Source organism: Myotis nattereri (genome assembly GCF_964212035.1).
Source record: "Myotis nattereri genome assembly, chromosome: 10".
Taxonomy (NCBI): Eukaryota; Metazoa; Chordata; class Mammalia; order Chiroptera; family Vespertilionidae; genus Myotis; species Myotis nattereri.
This window is the reverse complement of record NC_138085.1, coordinates 82,390,841-82,410,549: the sequence shown is the minus strand read 5'-3', so window position 1 is coordinate 82,410,549 and position 19,709 is coordinate 82,390,841. Positions and strand designations below refer to the sequence as shown.

General features: G+C 55.4%; 1 protein-coding gene across 2 annotated transcripts in view; it reads right to left on the bottom strand.

Moving 5' to 3' along the window:
* The window catches only part of MBOAT2 (membrane bound glycerophospholipid O-acyltransferase 2), a 58,250-nt gene extending 45,202 nt beyond the window's left edge, over positions 1 to 13,048 (bottom strand). Inside the window, exon 1 of one of the 2 annotated variants that reach the window (XM_081100577.1) lies at positions 12,875 to 13,048. In XM_081100577.1, coding sequence (XP_080956703.1) covers positions 12,875 to 12,955 — 81 coding nt within the window. In that variant the 5' untranslated portion in view covers positions 12,956 to 13,048. The remainder of the gene's footprint in view (positions 1 to 12,874) is intronic. The other variant, XM_081100576.1, reaches the window with a different exon arrangement.
* Positions 13,049 to 19,709: the final 6,661 nt, after the last annotated feature.

Sequence of the window (19,709 nt, the reverse complement as noted above, 5' to 3'; positions counted from 1 at the left end):
AGAGTCAGGCCGAGACCGGGAGCTCCAGGCCAGGCCTGCTCTCCCTCCCCTTCGCATCTGAGGCCGAGTAAGACCCCTGGCTGCCCGCAGGCCCCACACACAGCGTCCACTTCTCCCTTCGCTACCAACACCTAAAGTGCCATCAACTTCCTTTGTCAACAACGTTCCCCGAGTACCAACACCCACTGCGGACGGAAGCTTCCCAGCCCGCGATGATTCCCAGAAAGATGCCCACTGGTCCAAGGTCTGTCCTTGCCCACCTCCGCCTCTCTCCGTGGCCCCCCGCTTCAGGGAGGGTGCTGGCCCTGATCATGCGCCCCCCCCCCCCCTTGTAAGTTACAGGGACGCACAGAACACGGGGTTCCTTTATGGAACCTCACCTGCTGTCGCTCAACAGGCAGACGGCGGGTCGAGGCGCGAACCTGCGACACCCACCCAGCGGGGCCCCGGCCTCCACGGTCTCCCCCCTTCACTTTACAGGAGCCAAACCCCAATGCCATGCGTTTACCGAATCAGGAGTCAGCGACGAACTAGGGAAACGTCGTTTACCATCTTCGCTGCTTTCCAGGGGTCCCTGCTTCCCACAGAAGCCACACAGAAAGCAGAGCATGTCCAGACCAGCCTCGGCCTTGTCCCATCTCCTCCTCTCTGCTGGAGTGGCCCCCGGCCGCCGGCCTCCCCTACCCCAAGGAAGCACCTGCAAGTGTTTCCTACCGAACGGCAGGTCCCTAACGAAGTTATTTCACAAATCACTTCCCAGTCCTCTGGGTAAACCTCCTGAGCTTACGCCCAAAACCTTGTTGGAACAGCACACCCACCCATCAGTGTGCATGTCCGAGACCTTGAAGAGGAGCCTGGCTCTTTAGAACGCCTGCTCCCGGTGCACGTCACAGCCTCTGACAGGCACGGGGGCGGCAGTGCCCACACCCTCCCCGACTCCGGCTGGCTCGCAGGAGCGGCGCTTGAGCCCAGCGGAAGGTTGACGCCGTGTTGGGAAGCCAGTTTCCCAACATTTCCCGGGGAAACTGCGGCTTTGAAGATGTTTTCCAAGAACAAGAGGAGAAGACGTAACTAGTCCCATACGGGACATGGACAGGGACCAGGATCAAAATCTTAGAGTCAGGCCCGGCCGGCCGGTGTGGCTCAGTGGCTGAGCGTCGACCTATGAACCAGGAGGTCAGGGTTCAATTCCTGGTCAGGGCACAGTCCCAGGTTGCGGGCTCGATCCCCAGGAGGGGGCGTGCAGGAGGCAGCCGATCCATGATTCTCTCTCATCACTGATGTGTCTGTCTCTCTCTCCCTCTCCCTTCCTCTCTGAAATCAATAAAAACATATATTTTTTTAAAATCTTGGAGTCAGGACCCCTGAACCTTACCAATGGCCAAAGCTCCTCAGTTCCAGCTGAGGGTAGCGCCCCGGCCCTGCCCCCTCACCCCTCCGCTCTGCTCACACCCATCATGTCCCCTCCTGGCCTGTGGCGGGGAGGGCAGAGAGGGGAGCAGGGGTGCGGGTCCCAGGGTCAGGAAGGCGCTGACACTCACAGGGGAGCACATGTAGATTAACCGTGAACGCCACAGCCTGGCCAGTTATCACAGGGTACAGCCTGCTGGCCCACAGCCAACATGTACTCTCCACAAACGAGAAAGCTGATAGGGGCTTAGGAGGCCATCCAGGCCTTGCCAGACACCACTTTCTTCCCAACTAGACTTGCTTTCTAAAACGCCACACCCCATCGGAGAGCCATCCCAACTCGGACCCGCGAACACCGGCCCAGAGGCCCGCAGGAGGCACGGACGGAGGAGGGAAGGACGAAACGCCGGCCTTCCCACATGAATGGGGTATTAACTTTCCAGGCTCTTCCAAGAGGTGACCCTCTCCGAGTGGAAAAACTAGTCAGATCAAATTTAATTTGAAGTGCTGTTGGCCAATGTCAGCGTGAAATTACTAAGTGATGAAATACAAGAATCACATCTTCAGCGACAGGACGGCCTGGTCTCCACGCCTCCCGGCGCCCTCTCCGCCCGGCGAGGGCCATGCCCTGCTCTGTGGGTTCCTCCGACGTCTAGGACAGCGCGCTCCGGACGGGACTGGCCACCACCAACCATCACGGGAGCCGCGCCCACCTCCTCATGGCCCATGAGCTGAACCTGGCCCAGGTGTGCTGCTCACACTCAAGGAAAAGAAACAGAAAAAAACTTTTAACCAAAATTTTAAAAATTATTGTCACCAAAAAAAATCCAGAACTCCAGCTTCCCTTGGAAAATCAGCTTTGGTGACATGAGCAGAGGCGAGTGGGGGCTTCGCAGAGGGTCGTGCTGTCTGCCGCTCAGAGGCTGGCTCGCTCTCAATCATGCTCCTTGCCTGGGGCACTCTGGCCATTTCTCTTCTTGTTTTATTAAAATATTTTTATTGATTTCAGAGAGAGAGGAAGGGAGAGGGAGAGAGATGGAGAAATATCAATGAGAGAAAATCATGGATTGGCTGCCTCCTGCACGCCCCACACTGAGGACCAAGCCCACAACCCAGGCCTGTGCCCTGACCGGGAATCAAACTGTGAACTCCTGGTTCCTAGGTCAACACTCAACCACTGAGCCACACCAGCCGGGCAGCCCTCCGGACATTTTCATGTGGAATTATGTTGGCATGGCCTGCCCAGCTAAACACCTAATACTAAACAAAACTCCCAGAGTTTATTCATAAAGGTCTCAGGCCATTGTCCTTCTAGGCAGTTAATTTCTAGAACTTCACCGAAGGTCTGTGCATGTACCTTTGAAACGCACTATTGTTCACTGAGATGCATTCAACGCAACCCCTGTCTCCTGGGCAACCTGGAGGCGGCGCTTTGGAAACGGGTGGCTTCGCAGACGGCAGAGCCTCTCCCTCCGTCCACGTCCCGGCCACGTGAACACGGTAACGCCACTGGGCTGCTTTCGCCTGACCTGTAACTCAGTTTCCAGAAGAAAATGCAAGAAGTCAGACTTTGTGGCTTGCCTGTATATGCAGAGGCTGTTTTTGCAAAATATAATTTTATTGATTTCAGAGAGGAAGGGGCAGGGAGAGAGAGACAGAAACATCAATGATGAGAGAGAAAAACTGGTCGGCTGCCTCCTTTACGCCCCACACTGGGGATGGAGCCCGAAAACCAGGCAGGTGCAAGGAATCGAACGGGACCTTCTGGTTCATAGATCGACACTCAGCCACTGAGCCACGCCGGCCGGGCGAAAGCGCCCTGTTTTAATGTGCACGCACTGCGTGACTGGAATATGCCTAAAGCCGTGTTATCTGTGACGCTGCCTTGCACAAGCACCTGGTTTGGCACAGAAAACCTTTAAACACGAAAGCGGCTTCTATGGGTAACAAATTAAACAGAAAGGACGTCTCATGGCTGTGCGATGCCCAGACAGGAGCAAGGCAAGCCGGCTGGAGGCCCGGGCCTGTGAAGTGTCGTCCATCTGCCTGGCTTGGCTGGGGGGGGGGGGGGGGGGCGGGGTCCCCTGGCTTCCTCACTCACAAGACACTGGCCACCCACGGAAGATCCGCCGATGGCACCTGCTGACGGCCAAGGCCAGGCCTCCCTGGACTGGCGGGGGGCAGGGCCATGGAGGACGTGGGGTGTAACCCCAAGGAGCCCTTTGGAGGCCCTGCTGAGGGAGAGTGCAGAGCCCAGCAGCCCTGTTCTCTGCGGATAAAGACAGTTCCTTCTCTGAATGTCCTGATAACAGCGCCGATAGGGCCTCATGCCAATGCCCTGTATCAGCCCCCGTAATAACCACCCAGCGAGAATGCGGAGCCCTCAGTGCCCTCCATTCCCTTTGGATCATCAGCCACATTTCCCCGCACCCTCCATGCTCTGCACAGAGCCACAGAAGCAGCTCCTGGAGGGCTGACGTCAGCTACGGGCTCATGTCGCTTCCCTAGGAGACCTGCTGCCCGCCCTCCGTCAGCCTCAGCGCGGGCCTGCCTCTGGGAGCCTCGCAGTGGCCCGGGCACAGCAGCGCCCAGCCCGAGGGCACGGGGCAGGCAGCGCCCAGCCCGAGGGCACGGGGCAGGCAGCGCCCAGCCGGAGGGTACGGGGCAGGCAGCGCCCAGCTGGAGGGCACGGGGCAGGCAGCACCCAGCTGGAGGGCACCTGGGGGGCAGGCAGTGCCCAGCTGGAGGGCATGGGGCAGGCAGCCCCGTCCTCTGTCCCACAAGCCCAGCGCCCACCCGGCACACAGACACCAAACACCTGCCAAGGGGCCGCTGGGAATGCGCCCACGGACCAGACCTCGGGGACGGGCTTACGTCTCCCGCGGTGCCCTGCCCTCCGCACCCCGGAAACGGCCCAGTTAGCACCAGGACTGACTGGGCTCTCACAGGGCTCCGCCCTCGCCCTGCACTCCCTGCTCATGCTGCCCACAGCCCTGAGGCAGGACCCACCACCACCCCGTTTCACAGACCAGGAAACCGGGGCCACCACCCTAGGAGGCAGGGCCCACCGCCGCCCCATTTCACAGACCAGGAAACCAGGGCCACCACCCTATGAGGCAGGGCCCACCGGTGCCCCGTTTCACAGACCAGGACACGGAGGTCTACAGGAGACAGGTCAAGGTGAAGACTACACAGCTAACAGGTGGCGGTGGGAACCTGAGGCCGCAGACGCTGTCACGCTAACCCCCACACACTCTCACAAGGGGGGCCTCAGCCTGAGGGACGGGCTGAGTGAGAGGAGGCCCTGTTCTCCGAGGCCCCTGGCTCGGCAGGGAGATGTGAGGTCAGCAGAAGCTGAGAGCACAGGCAGGGCCGCAGAGCGGGGGAGGGGGGGCGCCCACCACTGCGTCCTGGAAATGGAAGGACTCACATCTGACAAGGGGCCGTGGAAAGACCCCAAAGTGAGCCCCTGAGGTCCTTCCCGAGAAAGAGGGGCGCAGGCGACACTGGGCGTGGCTCCGCCGAGGAGAAGCTGGGGGTCCCCGGCAGGACCGGCCGCAGTACAGACGTGCCCAGGGGTGCAAGTAAGAGGCCGCCCCGGGCAGGCTGCCCCCCAGCCCCCCACCCGGGGCTGGAAGTCCCCACTTGCACTCGCCCCAAGTGCGTGTGTACCTGATGCACCAACAGAGGCTGGAAGGGGGCAAAGATGGGGCAGGTCTAACCAGCTGGGTCACTGGGTCACCGGGGGGGGGGGGGTACGGGGGGAGGAGGTGTCTTCTGAAACAGGTGGCCGCAGACACGCCTCTCAGAGGCACCGGAACTGATGAGCCCGCACTCTCACAGCCAGCCCGGGTCAGGCTGCCCGCGAGCCCCGCCTGCACGGCTGGGAAAGGAGCCGGACCCGGGAAAACGCGGACGCGAGAATCAGCTCTTCTCTCTCAGTGCCGGCTGAGAAGGAAGAGAGGAAGGCCGCACCGAGGGCCGGACGTCGGCTCTGTCTCTGTAGCATCAGGTAGAGACGTGAGGAACACTGTCACACGCACACCAGTCGTCATGTTCCGCGGGATTTCAATGCCCCCCAGACCCCCTCTCCCCTTTACGATGCCCAAAGCACCCACCTGCCCTCTGACGGAGGCACCTTAGGAGGACGGGAGGGGGTGTCCCTCTCCCTCCGTCTCCCTCCATCTCCCTCCCTCAAGTCCACCGCAGGCTGCCTGGTGGTCCCTCTCTGGCGGCCCCTGCTCCCCGGGCAGGCAGCCCCTACAGCCCCGCTTGGGGTCCTTTCCTCGCCCCTGCAGCCCAGGGGGGCTGGCACTGGGAGACGGCTGTATTCCTTGCTGACTCCCTAACCCGCCATAGCTTAGTGCTAAGTGGTTCTTAAGGTCTCCTTGGTTACCTAGTTCAACCCGCCTGCCGCCAGAACCCTGGCGGGTGCACAGACACTAAGCAGAAGACAGATTCCAACTAGAGAGCAGCCGCCTCGCGGGCGTTCAGCAAAGGTCAGAGGCCAGGCGCGCTGGGCACGGGCGGGGAGCGCGGTCAGGATGGTGACCAGCAAGGGAGCGGGCACCCACGCCCGTCAGCGCTCCCAGCTCTGGCTCTCCCTTTCCCCACACTCGCCGTCCCTCCCCTCCCCTCCCCCTTCCCGCACCCACACACTTACCACAGCACCATGTCTGGCTTCACCCAGGTCATTCCCAAATCACCAGATGACCCCTGTGCCCAGGGCCCTGTTTGTGGCTTGTTTGATTGTAAGGAAATCTTGCCAAGTTCTGTGGCTGTGGCACCCCACCTGTCACCCCAACTGCAGGCAGGAACCGAGTGCGGGTTGTGATGACTTCCCTGAAAGCCAGCCCTGAGAAACCCCAACTACCAGGGGCTGGCTTTCTGGTACCTGGTGAGGCAGCGGTAGCGGAGGGAGTATGTTTATAGCTCAGGCATTTTAAAGAGGAAGGGAGAGGGAGAGAGAGAGAAACATCAATGATGAGAGAGAACCATTGATGGGCTGCCTCCTGCATGCCCCACACTGGGGATCGAGCCCGCAACCTGGCATGTGCCCTGCCTGGGAATCAACCGTGACCTCCTGGTTCATAGGTCGACGCTCAGATACTGACTGAGCCACACCGGCTCCACTCCTTTTTTTAAAAAAAATATTGTTATTGCTTTTTAGAGAGAGGAAGGGAGAGAGAGATAGAAACATCGATGAGAGAAAAGCATCAATGGGCTGCCTCCTGCACGCCCCTACCAGGGATTGAGCCATCACCCTGGGCGTGGGGCTGACTCGGTCCAGGGGGGGGCACTCCATCCACTGAGCACCCCAGCAGCTAAGAGCCCTGCTCTGAAAAGGCTCAATCCTGAGAGCTTTATCCATTTCTTTACCCATAAAATGGGTTTGTTGGAGCACAGAACTGCAGGAGGATTCAAGAGGCTGATGGTTTGAACCAACTCCTCCCTAACATGTCATTTCACGGACTGTCTACATAGGATGCAGTGAAAATATACAGAAAAGGCCAGTCAGCAAACTGACCCAAAAGGAAACGGGGTTTTTTTAGAGGCCTCTGCACGTCTCTTACATACACACGCGATTCCGCCCCAACCATGACACCCAGCGGGTCTGTGTTCGGAAGACCTCTCCCCCCACCTTCTCCTTCGAAAATACATGGGCAGCCCAGATCTAAAACAACGCTCTGCCGCAACTATTTGCCACACGTTAAGACTATAAATTAAAATTGACCTTTTACTCAAGGTCAAATACATACATATTTGAAGCTCAGGACTTCAAGCCTTGAATTTTATCTGATTTCAGAAGGTGCTGTGAGGATTCAATGAGATGATACAATGCAAGCGAAAGAAATGTGGAAGCTGTGAAGAGGTGCCCATTAAAGTTACTGCCTGACTCTGCAGACTTTGCAGCATACAGCAGGTTGTCCTCCCATCTTCTCCTCCTCCGAAACTTTCAGAATATCCGAGTCTCCCTCTTCCCACCCAAAAAGTAGAGCATGTCATCCCTAACACAATGACCCTGCCCCCCAACAGGGCTGTTCAGGGCCCCCCAGCCCAGCATCATCCCCAACTGGCCCTCTGCCAGGCACGCCATGCTGACGTCACGTCACCGGGGAAACGGACTCTGGTGTCACAATGAGCGCAGCGTCACGGGAAACGAGGAAACAACATGGTAAAAAGAGAAAGAAACGATGTTTCTTGACAGATGCGACTTCATGGGTGTTCCCCAGCCTGAGTGTGCCATCATTTCACAACATACACAAATAACAGGTCAGGATATGTACCCCACGTTCAAAGGCCGTTAAATCGCGTTGTTTACCCATATCTTCAGGAAAAAATCACTTCTACTGTCGTGGCCAACAGCCCGCTTTCCTGTTTATAGTGGTCTGGCCCTCTAGCAACTTGAGCGCGAAATGACAGCTGATTTGCCTGCAAACGTCAGGGGGTCATCATGACCCGGCCCCCGGTGTGATGTCACATTGTCCACTATAACCCCGTGTTTTCAGGCCCCCCGTGCGCGCTGGGTCAGCCTGCGGATGCGTCAAGAGCATGTTCTCGAATGAAGAAAGCCTGCCATCTCCGGCGTGGTCCTCACCTGGGGTGTCTGCATTGCTGGTTTTGCAATAGGAAAAGGGCTAATAAATCACCTCTTTCAGAACCCTGCCCCCTTCCCCGAAAAAAGGAAAGAAAGAGAGAGGGGGGGAGGGCAGGAGGAGAGGGGAGGGGAGGGCTGGAGAGCAGGCTCAGTAACTCGGGGGCGCGGGTCAATCCAGTGCAATAGAAGCAATAGGCTGAGGTCGTGCAAACACTATCAAAACTAGGTTGATCCTCCTCCCGAGTGGCCCGCCCTCTGGGGTCTGTTGAAAATGCGCCACATCAGCAACTGAGGAGGAACGCAAGGAGGTTGGCCGGTATCGGGTGTCCTCACGGCACCTTCTTTGCTCCGACAGGCTCTCCCTTAGCCCAAGCCACCCTCCACCCAGCCCTTCCACGCTGACCGCCCTAGAAAGAAAGCCCTCGGGAACGGAAGGCCTCGAGGGCAGTAACATCGGTGCTAGACGTGTCCTATTTTAAAGCATCATAGACCCTCCCTTGCTACCAGCTTTTTATTTAAACTCAAGGCCGGCTGAACAAGTACTGCGGCTGCCCCAAGGACACCTGGAGTTCCAGGAAAGATTACTCAGGCAGGGGTCTAAGTCGAGATCTTTCTCGCCTGCTCCTTGCCCGGCCTTCTTATTAAACATTATTTCCTCCTCGCCCTCCCATATCTGCTCTTACACAGGGTGGGGCGTAAGTAAGTTGACAGTTGTGAGTAGGCAACATACAAAGCTTACGCCTGTATGATTACGACTTAATTACTGCATTCTTTTACAAATGAGCCACTGTTAACCCACTTTTGCCCCACCCTGTATTCCATGGGTACCATTAATTTTATCATTTCATAAATTCTACACTCTAGTAAAAAAGTTAAACTATTTTTCTGGCCCTACGGTCCTTTCTCTTTCTCTGGGATCAAACAACTACTTTTCTTTTTTTAAATATATTTTATTGATTTTTTACAGAGAGGAGGGGAAAGGGATAGAGAGTTAGAAACATCGATCAGCTGACCGGAATCGAACCCGGGACCCTTGAGTCTGCAGGCCGACGCTCTATCCGATGAGCCAAACCGGCCAGGGCTCAAACAACTACTTTTATAACCTCCTAAATTTTCAAGACACTGTTAATTAGTTCATACCAAATTCACATACTAACAAGTTATATTTTTACACTTCGCATTTCCTGACTTAGTCCTTTTCCTGTTAAATCACACGATTTGATTACAACCAATTCTTAAGCTTTCTCTAACGTGGACTCAATTATTTACATATTACAAAAGTTACTTTCTATTTTGCTCAATTTTAAAATAATGGCTAAAGAGTATATATTGATGCAATTTTGCAATTTTACAATAAGAGTTTTTAGTTATTCCAAGAGCTTTAATTTTTAAAAAGTCAACTCTTCAGTGCTGGAAACGATTTATTATCACTATATAAAAAGTTAAGGCTTTTGTTGACATTAATTCAAGATTATTAAGACTTGCTTTTAAAAAAAATTTTTTTTAATGGGCAGAGGACCTAAATACACACTTCTCCAAAGAGGACATACAGATGGCCAATAGACTTATGAAAAGATACTCAACATCACTAATCATCAGAGAAATGCAAATTAAAACCACGAGATACCACCTCACAGAAGGGCTACCATCAGTACGTCAACAAACATCAAGTGCTGACGAGGATGCAGAGAAAAGAGAACCCTCGTGCACTGTTGGCGGGAATGCAGACGGGTGCAGCCACTGCGTAAAACAGTATGAATCTCCTCAGAAAATTAAAAATGGAACTGCCTTATGACCCAGCAATTCCGCTAATTCAAGAAGAATACCTGTGCCCCGCTGTTCAATACAGCATTATTTACAATAACCCACGTGCCCGTCAGTAGGTGAGTGGGTGAAAGCGCTGTGGGGCATGTACACCATGGCATACTACTTGGCCACAGAAAGAACGAAATCTTACCATTTGCACAGGATGGGTGGACCTAGAGAGTATTACGCTGAGTGAAATAAGTCAGTCCGAGAAAGGCACATGCCATATGATTTCCCATATATGTGAAATCTAAAAAAATAAGCCAACAAACAGAAACAGACTCATGGATACGGAGAACAGACTGATGGCTGCCAGGGGGGAGGGACTTGGGGGACTGGATGAAGGGATTTAGAAGTGCCATTAGGTAGCTACAGAATAGTCATGGGGATGTAAAGTACAGCATAGGGAATATCTATCTATATCTACATCTACATCTACATCTACATCTACATCTACATCTACATCATCTATATCTATATATAAAAGCCTAAGCAACAATTCGACCATTCGACTGGTAGCTATGACGTGCACTGACCACCAGGGAGCAGACGCTCAACGCACAGGCATGGAAACATGGAGCAGACTGATGAATCTCAGAGGGAAGGGGGGAGCGGGGAGGACGGGAAGAGATTAACCGAAGATCTTATATGCATACTAGAGGCCTGGTGCATGGGTGCGTGCACCGGTGGGGTCCCTCAGCCTGGCCTGCGGGGATTGGGCCAAAACCGGCAGTCCGACCGCCCCCGAGGGGTCCTGGATTGCGAGAGGGCGCAGGCCAGGCCGAGGGACTCCACCGGTGCATGAATCTGTGCACCAGGCCTCTATTGTAATAACTATCTATGGTGCCAGGCGGGTGCTGGAAATAGCGGGGGATCACTTTGTGAAGTACACGAGTACCTAACCACTATGCCGCACCCCTGAAACTAATACAAAATAATATTGGGGGGGAAAGACTTGCATAGGAGAAACAACACCTCAAAATCCTACACAAATGGCTCCACGCGTTCAGAAGACTGTCCAGATAACGAAGAAGGGAAGTCAGGTTCTAAGTCCTCCCGCCTCCTGGCTCCCGCTGCCTCTCTCGGGGCCGAAGGAACTCGCTCCGGGTGGCTGAGATGGTTAAAGGAGCTCATTAATATTAAATCGCCTTTCAAAGATAAGCTTCATATAAATTTAAAGGTGTTAGCCCAGTAAGGAAAAATTTCATCATGTCATGGGGAGAGAGAGACAGAGACAGAGAGAATGTGAACCTACCTTTCTCCCTAAAATAAACCTTGCGCCTCATCAGCAAAAAAAAAAAAAAATGTTTGACCTGGTATCGGCCCTGCGCTCGCTGGTACACCAGCAGCAACCTACTTAGGCCGGGGGCGGTACCGAACGCAGGGAAAGGCCACCGCTGGGCTCCGCTCAGAGCACAGGACTCCTCCACCGGAAGCCTCACGTTCGGATCAGTGTGTTAACAAACAGGGACGGTGACTGTGTCACAGCACAAGGTTACTTTCACTTCTGGAGCTTTAATCTACTGGCACGACACACACTGTAACCATCCAGGACGCGTGAGGGTCAGGCAGTTCACGAGGAACCCAAAGTTATGGCTCAAATGCAAGAATTCAGATATGACTGAAATTTAAGTAAAGAATTCAGATTTGAGCATAAGGTAGAAATGTTTTATACTCGGACACACTGAGTATATTTTTTTAAAACACACACACACACACAGCCCTAGCCAGTTTGGCTCACTGGATAGAGCCTCGGCCTGCAGACCAAAGGGCCCCGGGTTAGATTCCGGTCAAGGGCACATACCTCAGTTGCAGGCTCCTCCCCGGCCCTGGCCCTGGTCTGGGCTCGTGCAGAAGGCAACCCATCCATGCGTTTCTCTCACATCGATATTTCTCTCTGTCTTTCCCTCTCTCTCCCCTCTCCCTAAAAATCCATGGAAAAATATCCTCGGGTGAGGATTACACACACACACACACACACACACACACACACACACACACACAGGAGGGCAGAAGCCTGTGTCATAAAGCCAGGCACAGGAGTGGCCCCCATCCCGGGCTGTGAAACGGAGCCGGGTACAGAGGAACCCTGGATTGTGAGACCCCCAATGACATCCCTGACAACCACACACTCAAGAGGACAGTGGACCAGGCTCCCCGGCAAAGCGCAAGCACTTAGAGAGCGAGTCCATTTGAAATAACTTTCAGCAGAATTTTCAGCTTCTTCCCTTGAGCTCGGGGCTAGCGCAACTCATCGTCTGTCCCCATCGGCCACCTCCCTGAGTGTCCCTCGGACACAACGCCTCCCCGCTTGCTTCCCGGAGTGACCGCTGCTGCGCCCACCCCACGGACCCTCCGGCCTCTCATGCCAGCTGGAGGGGTCGCAGTTCAACGCCACCCTCCCCTCGGGCCTGCTCGAGGGCAGGAGAGAGGGACGGGGGCTGGCTCCTGCCAGCTACAAGGTTGCAACTTTCTCACCTAGAAACCCGGGATGATGAACTCGCTGTGACTCTCCTCCATCACCTCTGCCTTCCCCCACGCGGTTGCCTCTCTCCTACACGGGCCACCCTCCAAGCACACTGTCCCCTGCTCCCCTGGTCACCGCCACGGCACGCGCGCCCAGTCCAGCTCGCTCTCCACCGGGGCACCGCCATCCTGCTTCCCCGTGGGGCAGTGAGTGCCACGCACTGGACACAGACACCCGGATTTTCGGCCCCGTCTACACCCGTGCCCACTCGCCCTGTAAGTGGCTTCAGGGCTCCGGATCGCCGGCCGCTGGGCTCGCACGCCCCGGGTCTGGGTGCCGCTGGGGCAGGGCGCAGGGCCAAGCAGGCACGCGCACCCGTCGGTGCCCCCCCGCCCCGGCCCGGGCGGCCCCGGCACGGGCACGGGCCGGGTGGGGGCTGGGTGGGCACGCCGGGGAGGGGCGGCCGGTGCCAGGCGGCCGGCGGACAATCCCAGGCGAGTCGCCCCCTCCCTGCAGGGCAGCCCCCGCCCCAGCCGGCGCCCTGGGTCCCGGCCCGTAGGGGGCGGCGAGGGCGCGGCCGGCAGGCCCGGTACCTGGTCGATGGGCAGCTGCACGGCGTCGCTGAGGGGCTGCAGGAGGGTGGAGCCCGTGGTGCTGGTGCTGGTGGTGGCCATGCCGGCCCGGCCCCGCGCCCGCCGCGCTCGGCCGCCCGCGCTCTGCCTGGCGACGCCGAGGATGGGGATGCAGCCGGCGAGCCTGCCCCCTGGCCGCCCGCGGTCGGGGCGGCGCGGGGCGGGGCGGGGCGGGGCCGGGGGCGGCGACCGGCTGGGCCCTCCCCCCGCGCCGAGCCCGCGTCCCCGGCCGCCCGCGCGCCCCGCCCCCGACTCCCCGCCGCCGCCGCGCCCCCTCCCCACCTCGCGCGCCCTCGCGCCAGACAGCCCCGCGGCCCAATCGGGGCGCAGCGCCCCGACAACGGCGGCCAATCAGAGGGCGCCGGCCCGCCGCGCTCGCTCCCGCCGCCCGGGCCGAGGGGCAGGGGGCGGACCAGCTGGGGGCGGACCAGCTGGGGGCGGGAGGGCGGCTCTCGGGGCCCCTGCCCGGGTGGGGTGCCTGCGGCTCTCCCCCCACCCCGACCCCGTGTCTCCTCCCCGGAGGTCCGCGCACCCTCACCTCTCCCGGAGGGACGAGGCCGACAAAGGAGTGGGTGGCCGCCAGACAAAGGGCCGACGTGCGGGCCGCCGTCTACCAGCTCTGGGGGGCTGGGGGCAGCCTGGGGCGCCTTCTTCCAGCTCTGGGGGGCTGGGGGCAGCCTGGGGCGCCTTCTTCCAGCTCTGGGGGGCTGGGGGCAGCCTGGGGCGCCTTCTTCCAGCTCTGGGGGACTGGGGGCAGCCTGGGGCGCCGTCTACCAGCTCTAGGGGGCTGGGGGCAGCCTGGGGCGCCGTCTACCAGCTCTGGGGGGCTGGGGGCAGCCTGGGGCGCCGTCTACCAGCTCTGGGGGGCTGGGGCAGCCTGGGGCGCCTTCTTCCAGCTCTGGGGGGCTGGGGGCCGCCTGGGGCGCCGTCTACCAGCTCTGGGGGGCTGGGGGCGCCGTCTAACGGCTCTGGGGGGAGGCCCCTTTGCGGACGCGGTGCAGGAGCCCACACTTGGGCCCGCTCAGCCGCGTGCGCCTCCCACTCACCTTCGCGCCCCATGGCTCCAGGGGCGGGAAGCTCAGGTGGGGGCACCCCCTCACCTGTCCTGGCGAGACCCACTGCCCGCGTCCAGGGACCGCCTTCCGCAGGAAGGAGCGCGGTGTCTCAGCATCCGTTCACCCCAGCGTCCATCCCGGTCCCCCACGTGGGCTGCGTTCGCACACCCCTGTCTGCGGGTGGCCCTGTGTTGTAATGTATCCCGCGAATCACACAAGGACGCCTCAAGAAGTCGAATTAAAGAGTCACATTTATTGCAAATCTGGGACTATGGAGGCATTTCGCTCTCCCAGATCTCATCATGCCCTCCCAGCCCCAACACCGGATTTGTATAGGCAAAGATCACAAAGGTATTGATTACATCCCAAGGTTTGGAATGAGGAACCTGGTTTGCAAAAAAGCAGTTTACAGAAGCAGAAGCAGCATGTTATCTAAATTAGTTTTGGGGTCTCCGGCTCACTGAGTCAACAGGGACACGTTAACTGGAGCCCTCTGACCTTGGGATAACTGTGCTGTCCTTTCCGGGTGAAGGACAATGTGCTTCCTAAGACCAGTGTGGCCACAACCCATGGGATATCCACAGTACAATCAATAGGGTATTCAATCGAATGGGGTGATTTATATAATTCAGAAAGTCAAAATAACTTTTCTATTATTTTAGCAAGCAAATGAGTACAGAAGCCAAACAGCAGGGTTAAAGGTAAACTATAGTTTCTACCTGAGATGATTGCTGCCGTACTTCACGTGTGCACCCCTGTCTGGGGGCGGCCGTGTGCTTCCGTGTCTGACCTCCCTGCGCAGACTTAAGCCACTCGAGTCCTGGAAAATGCAGGTGTCCACTTCTGTTTGGAAGATTTCTGAGGAGGAGGGAGCTGGGGGGGGGGGGAGCTGGGGGGTGCGCCTTGGGGAGTTCTGGACACTCAGGGTTAACAGTCTGAACTTCCTGTAGGAATCAGTAATGAATGGGAGTTTAACCACTAGCTTTAGTGCTTCCAGGCTGTTTCAAAGGCATATCAACACGTAACCCCACCACCTCCCGGCAGATAGCTCTGCCTAGTGTGACCACCCTGACCTAGCAAAGCGATGGAGGCACAGAAACGTCGAGTAACTTGCCAGAGAGAGCGCAGCTAACAAACAGCAGAGAGAGGACCACAGCCCGAGGACTCTGCCTGCAGGTTACGCTCCTTCCTCAAGCTAAACCCAGTCCGAAAGCCTCATCAGCGGCCAGGTGCCCCGCCGGTCAGTTGGTCCTGTGCGGGCCCGGGCGGAGCCACAGCACAGGTGGGAAGACCGGAGCTTCAGCGCCTCATCTCTGGGCCTTTCCGTCCCTCTGAAAAGGAGGCGGTGAGTTTGTCAGTCCAGCCTCTTCCTGCCTGGCACTCTTTGATCCGTTGGTTAACTTACCGCCTTTTCTGGACCCTCGCTGGGAAAGGGCAGGAGGCAAACCTGCACACCAGAGCCTCATTCTCCGGGGTCGTGCTCCGCTAAGAGTTGCAGTTGATTTTACTATTTGAGCATAATAATAGCATAAATTATATATTTCATAAATTACAATTCAGAAGAGAGCTCAGAACCGTGCATGGTAAGGCTTAAAATCTATTCATTACCACCCAAGAAATACAATGTAATTCTGAAAACGGAAACTACTTTTCTCAGATTAAAAATACTACATCACGTCGTGTTCGATGAAGAAATGGAGACCCATATTTTAAGCTAATAACTCAGGGGTGATAGCATCAGTGTGACGCAGGCCTTCGGTCTAGTATCTGCTCATTAGACCAGAAGCTCTTAAACTGTGATGAAGGGAGAAAGAATTGAACTAATTACACACAATGCCTCCCTGTGCTATTTCAGATGACATCCACCCTATAAAGGTGACTCTCACATTCTGAGTTCTTTCAAAGCAAACATGACTACTTGGTATATTCAAGGACTGTGAGGGGTTCTATAAAGAATAAATGATGTTTATCATCAAAAGAAGAAACAGTCACACAAACAAGACAGAGAAGGTAAAGTGTTACCAGACTAGTATCTACTGGGCCCGTCCAGTGTGGCTCAGTGGTTGAGCGTCAACCTATGAACCAGGAGGTCACAGTTCGATTCCTGGTCAGGGCATGTGCCTGGGTTATGGGCTGGATCCCCAGTAGGGGACATGCAGGAGGCAGCCAATCAATGATTCTCTTTCATCATTGATGTTTCTATCTCTCTCCCTCTCTAAAGTCAATAAAAATATATTTTTTAAGAAAAATACCTATCGGGGTGATCACTTTGTAAGGTAATTAAATGTCTAATCACGGTGTTGTACACCTGAAACTAATATGATATTGTATGTCACCTGTAATTAGAAAATAAATGTTTGAAAAAAGAAAAGTACGAAATGAGGTCTTTTATTAAATGTTAAAATCGATAGAACATGTCCAAGAGAAAGAAATTTGTCTGGAAGTCAAAAGGCCTGAATTTTAGTCTTGACTTTTCCACTAAATAGCTGTGAACTTGAGAAATCTGTTAACTTTTCTGTGCCTTAAGCATCTTGTTGTCAAGTACGAATAGTGATAACTGTCCAACCTCACAGGAGTATTGATTATCAGCATGCAATTAATAATAACTAAGTTGTTTTAAAGTATATTAGTAATATTATATTAGAAATAGCTAGTAGAAAAGGGATTTTTGATATAGCAACCGCATTTTAATAAGTTAGGCCAAATCTTAAGGGCATTGAGCAGAGTTCACGTATATAAAATGACTGTCTACCAGCGTTCTCATCCTCATGGCTCTCCCCTCCTAAAATGGCTGTAGTAATTAAAGATCGCTAACATGAAAATGTCCCTTCCCAACTTATTTTTAACTTTGAATAAACCACTCAGAAGAAATGAATACTCTGCCAAGTTGCTTTTGTTTCATAAAATGGTATGTGTCATGAAATTAGTGTTCCCAGGCAATGATTTTGCCTTTTGTATGCGCTTGTATCCTGGAACGACTTTGACAATGAAGGGCATTGAACAATCCTATGTAATAAAAACCTAATATGCAATAGACCGAAAGGTGGAACGACCAGCGGAACAACCGGTCGCTATGATGCGCACTGACCACCAGGGGGCAGACGCTTAATGCCGGAGCTGCCCCTAACTGTTGAGTGTCTGACCCCCAAGAGGGAGGGGACCGGCGTGGCAGCGATCGGGGGGCGGGGCTGGCCAGCAGGCGGCACCAGGCTGTTAACCAAAGTGGGTGCCAGTGGGGGGGGGCCCCAATCACCCCGCCCACCAGTTGCCCCATAGATGGCCCTGATCGCTGGCCAGGCCCAGGGACCTACCCTATATATTAGGAACAGTCTCAGATTTAGAAATTAAAACCTGGCAAGGCTACTCTAACACTGAAATAACAGGATGATGCCCCGATGACATGCACGGACTCGGGCTTGCACATTTTGTGGTCAGCCCTGATTCTGACACTTATACCTATGTGACAAAGCCAATTACTTAACTTCTCTCTGCTTCAGTTTTTCCACCCATAAGATGGGAGAAATGGTACTACTGCCTCAGAAGGATCATGTTATGTACTACTTTTCATAATCAGGGCAAAAAAATGTAGCTGCCCATACAACAGCAAGATACCTTTCACCTGTATGAAAAGAATGGTCACTGGTGCATGCAGCGTCCCGGATTGTGAGAGGGATGTCCGACTACCGGTTTAGGCCCGACATCCCCCAAGGGGTCCCGGATTGCGAGAGGGCACAGGCCGGGCTGAGGGACCCCCATCCCCATGCATGAATTTTGTGCACCAGCCTCTAGTCCACATAATAAAAGCCCCAGGTGGCTGGCTGTCATCCTTGAGCACTTACAGGCTAACTCTAACCTGAGATCAGACACTGAAATTCAGAAAGTCGCCCTTTAGGGCCTGACACAGCTCCACGGGGGCATCCCAAGGTAGACGGAACTAGACAGCGCGAACACAGGAGGCAGCAGCAGACCCGCTCGGAAGCCCTGCATCTGCTCCTGCAGGGCAACAGCACAGCAGTCCATACATCAGGAAACTCGAAGTAAATTCAGTGGTCCCGTCTTCCTAAAATTTTGATTCTCCCAAATTTCTAGAACTTTCCTCTCTTCCTGAACCCACATTCGGCCTGGGTTTATTTGTCAAAGATGCAAACAAAACTCATGCTGACTTATCGGTTCGAGAACCACATTGTCTTCAGATTGCTCCGCTGGCTTCAGGGCTGCCTCTCTCCTCGTCCTTTCCTCTTGAAAATGCCTGTCGCTCTCAGGGGCCGGGGATGACGCCTGTGTTCTGTCTTGGAGACACACTGCCTTTCCTCCTCGGTCTATTTGGCTTTTTCCACCTTTATAGGACCGGGTCTAGTCTCAATGAGAAGGACGCCTGTCCCCTGAGCACTCACATATTCTGAGGGAGCCACACGCACCCCTCTGGCCTCTCGGTATAGAGAACAAGTGGGTGAGCGTCGACCTAGGAACCAGGAGGTCACCATCCGATCCCAGGTCAGGGCACAGGCCTGGGGTGTGGGCTCGATCCCCAGTGGGGGGCGTGCAGGAGGCAGCCCATCCATGATTCTGTCTCATCATGGATGTTTCTCTCTCTCTCCCCCTCTCTCTTCCTCTCTGAAATCAATAAACATATATTTAAAAAAAGAAAAACGAAGGACCAACTCCCGGGCGCCCACACGGCTGCGTCATGGCATTTGTGTGCAAGTCAGGAAGCATCTGAAAGGTAAGTCGCAGCACCCACCCGGGCTCCTCATCATCGCCGCCCACTCAGCTCCCGGGGCCTCGCCTCTGCTGTCCCGCCTCGAAGCTCAGGCCGGGCTGCTCCCCTGTAATTACGAGATCAGCTCCCTCCCTTCAACAGGCTGACTACCTCGCTGCTCAACAGTCCAGTCTGGCGAGCTGGGCAGTCACCCCCTCCTGAGGCCGGCTCTGCGCAGAGAACTGGGGACTCCCGGCCCCAGAGCCCTGTGTGGTCCCCAGAGCCCGTGCTGTCCCCGCGTTTCCTGTCCGCGGGGAACTGTGTCAACAAGCACGTGCTGGGCAGGTGTTTTCTGCTCGAGCCCTGCCTCCTGGCTGCCTGGTTGCGGGGCGGGGCGTGTGCCGAGTCAGGGGAAGCCAAGGCCAGAGCCCGAGGCAGCAGAACGGGGAGTGAGGACCCCTCTCCCTCAGTGTCAGGCCCGGGGCGACCACATCTAACCCAGATCCCTCGCCAAGACCTGCTGTCCCGGACAGGCGGCTCTTCTGGTTACACGTGAGTGACCTGCCAAGAAATGGCCTTATCATCAGATAATGGCTTGGTTTCGATTTCATCAAATTATCTTTTAATTGCATTCCATTTGAAAGCAGATAGCTCTTCTCCCGGACGTGGGTTTCTGTATGTGAATCCTGATCAAGGCTTAAGTACTGCCCAGCCCTGGCACAACCCAGTCTGTATTGAAATCACAGCACATTAACAATGAAAGTCTATGGTGAAAGAGATAGCAAAGATCCCCACGGCAGCTCCTACCTATTGCATCACTAGATTGGTAAATAATGGGTGCTGCTTCCCAAAAGAGGCAGAAATAACCACCAATCGGAGCCCCTTTCTTAGGTTCTTCATTTGAACAACTACCCCTGACTTTGTTGAGGCGTTGGGGTTGGGGTCGGGGTGTGGGGGAGGGTCATAAAATGGGCCAGGTAAGGCCGGCCAGCGTGGTTCAGTGATTGAGCATCAACCTATGAACCAGGAAGTCACGGTTCGA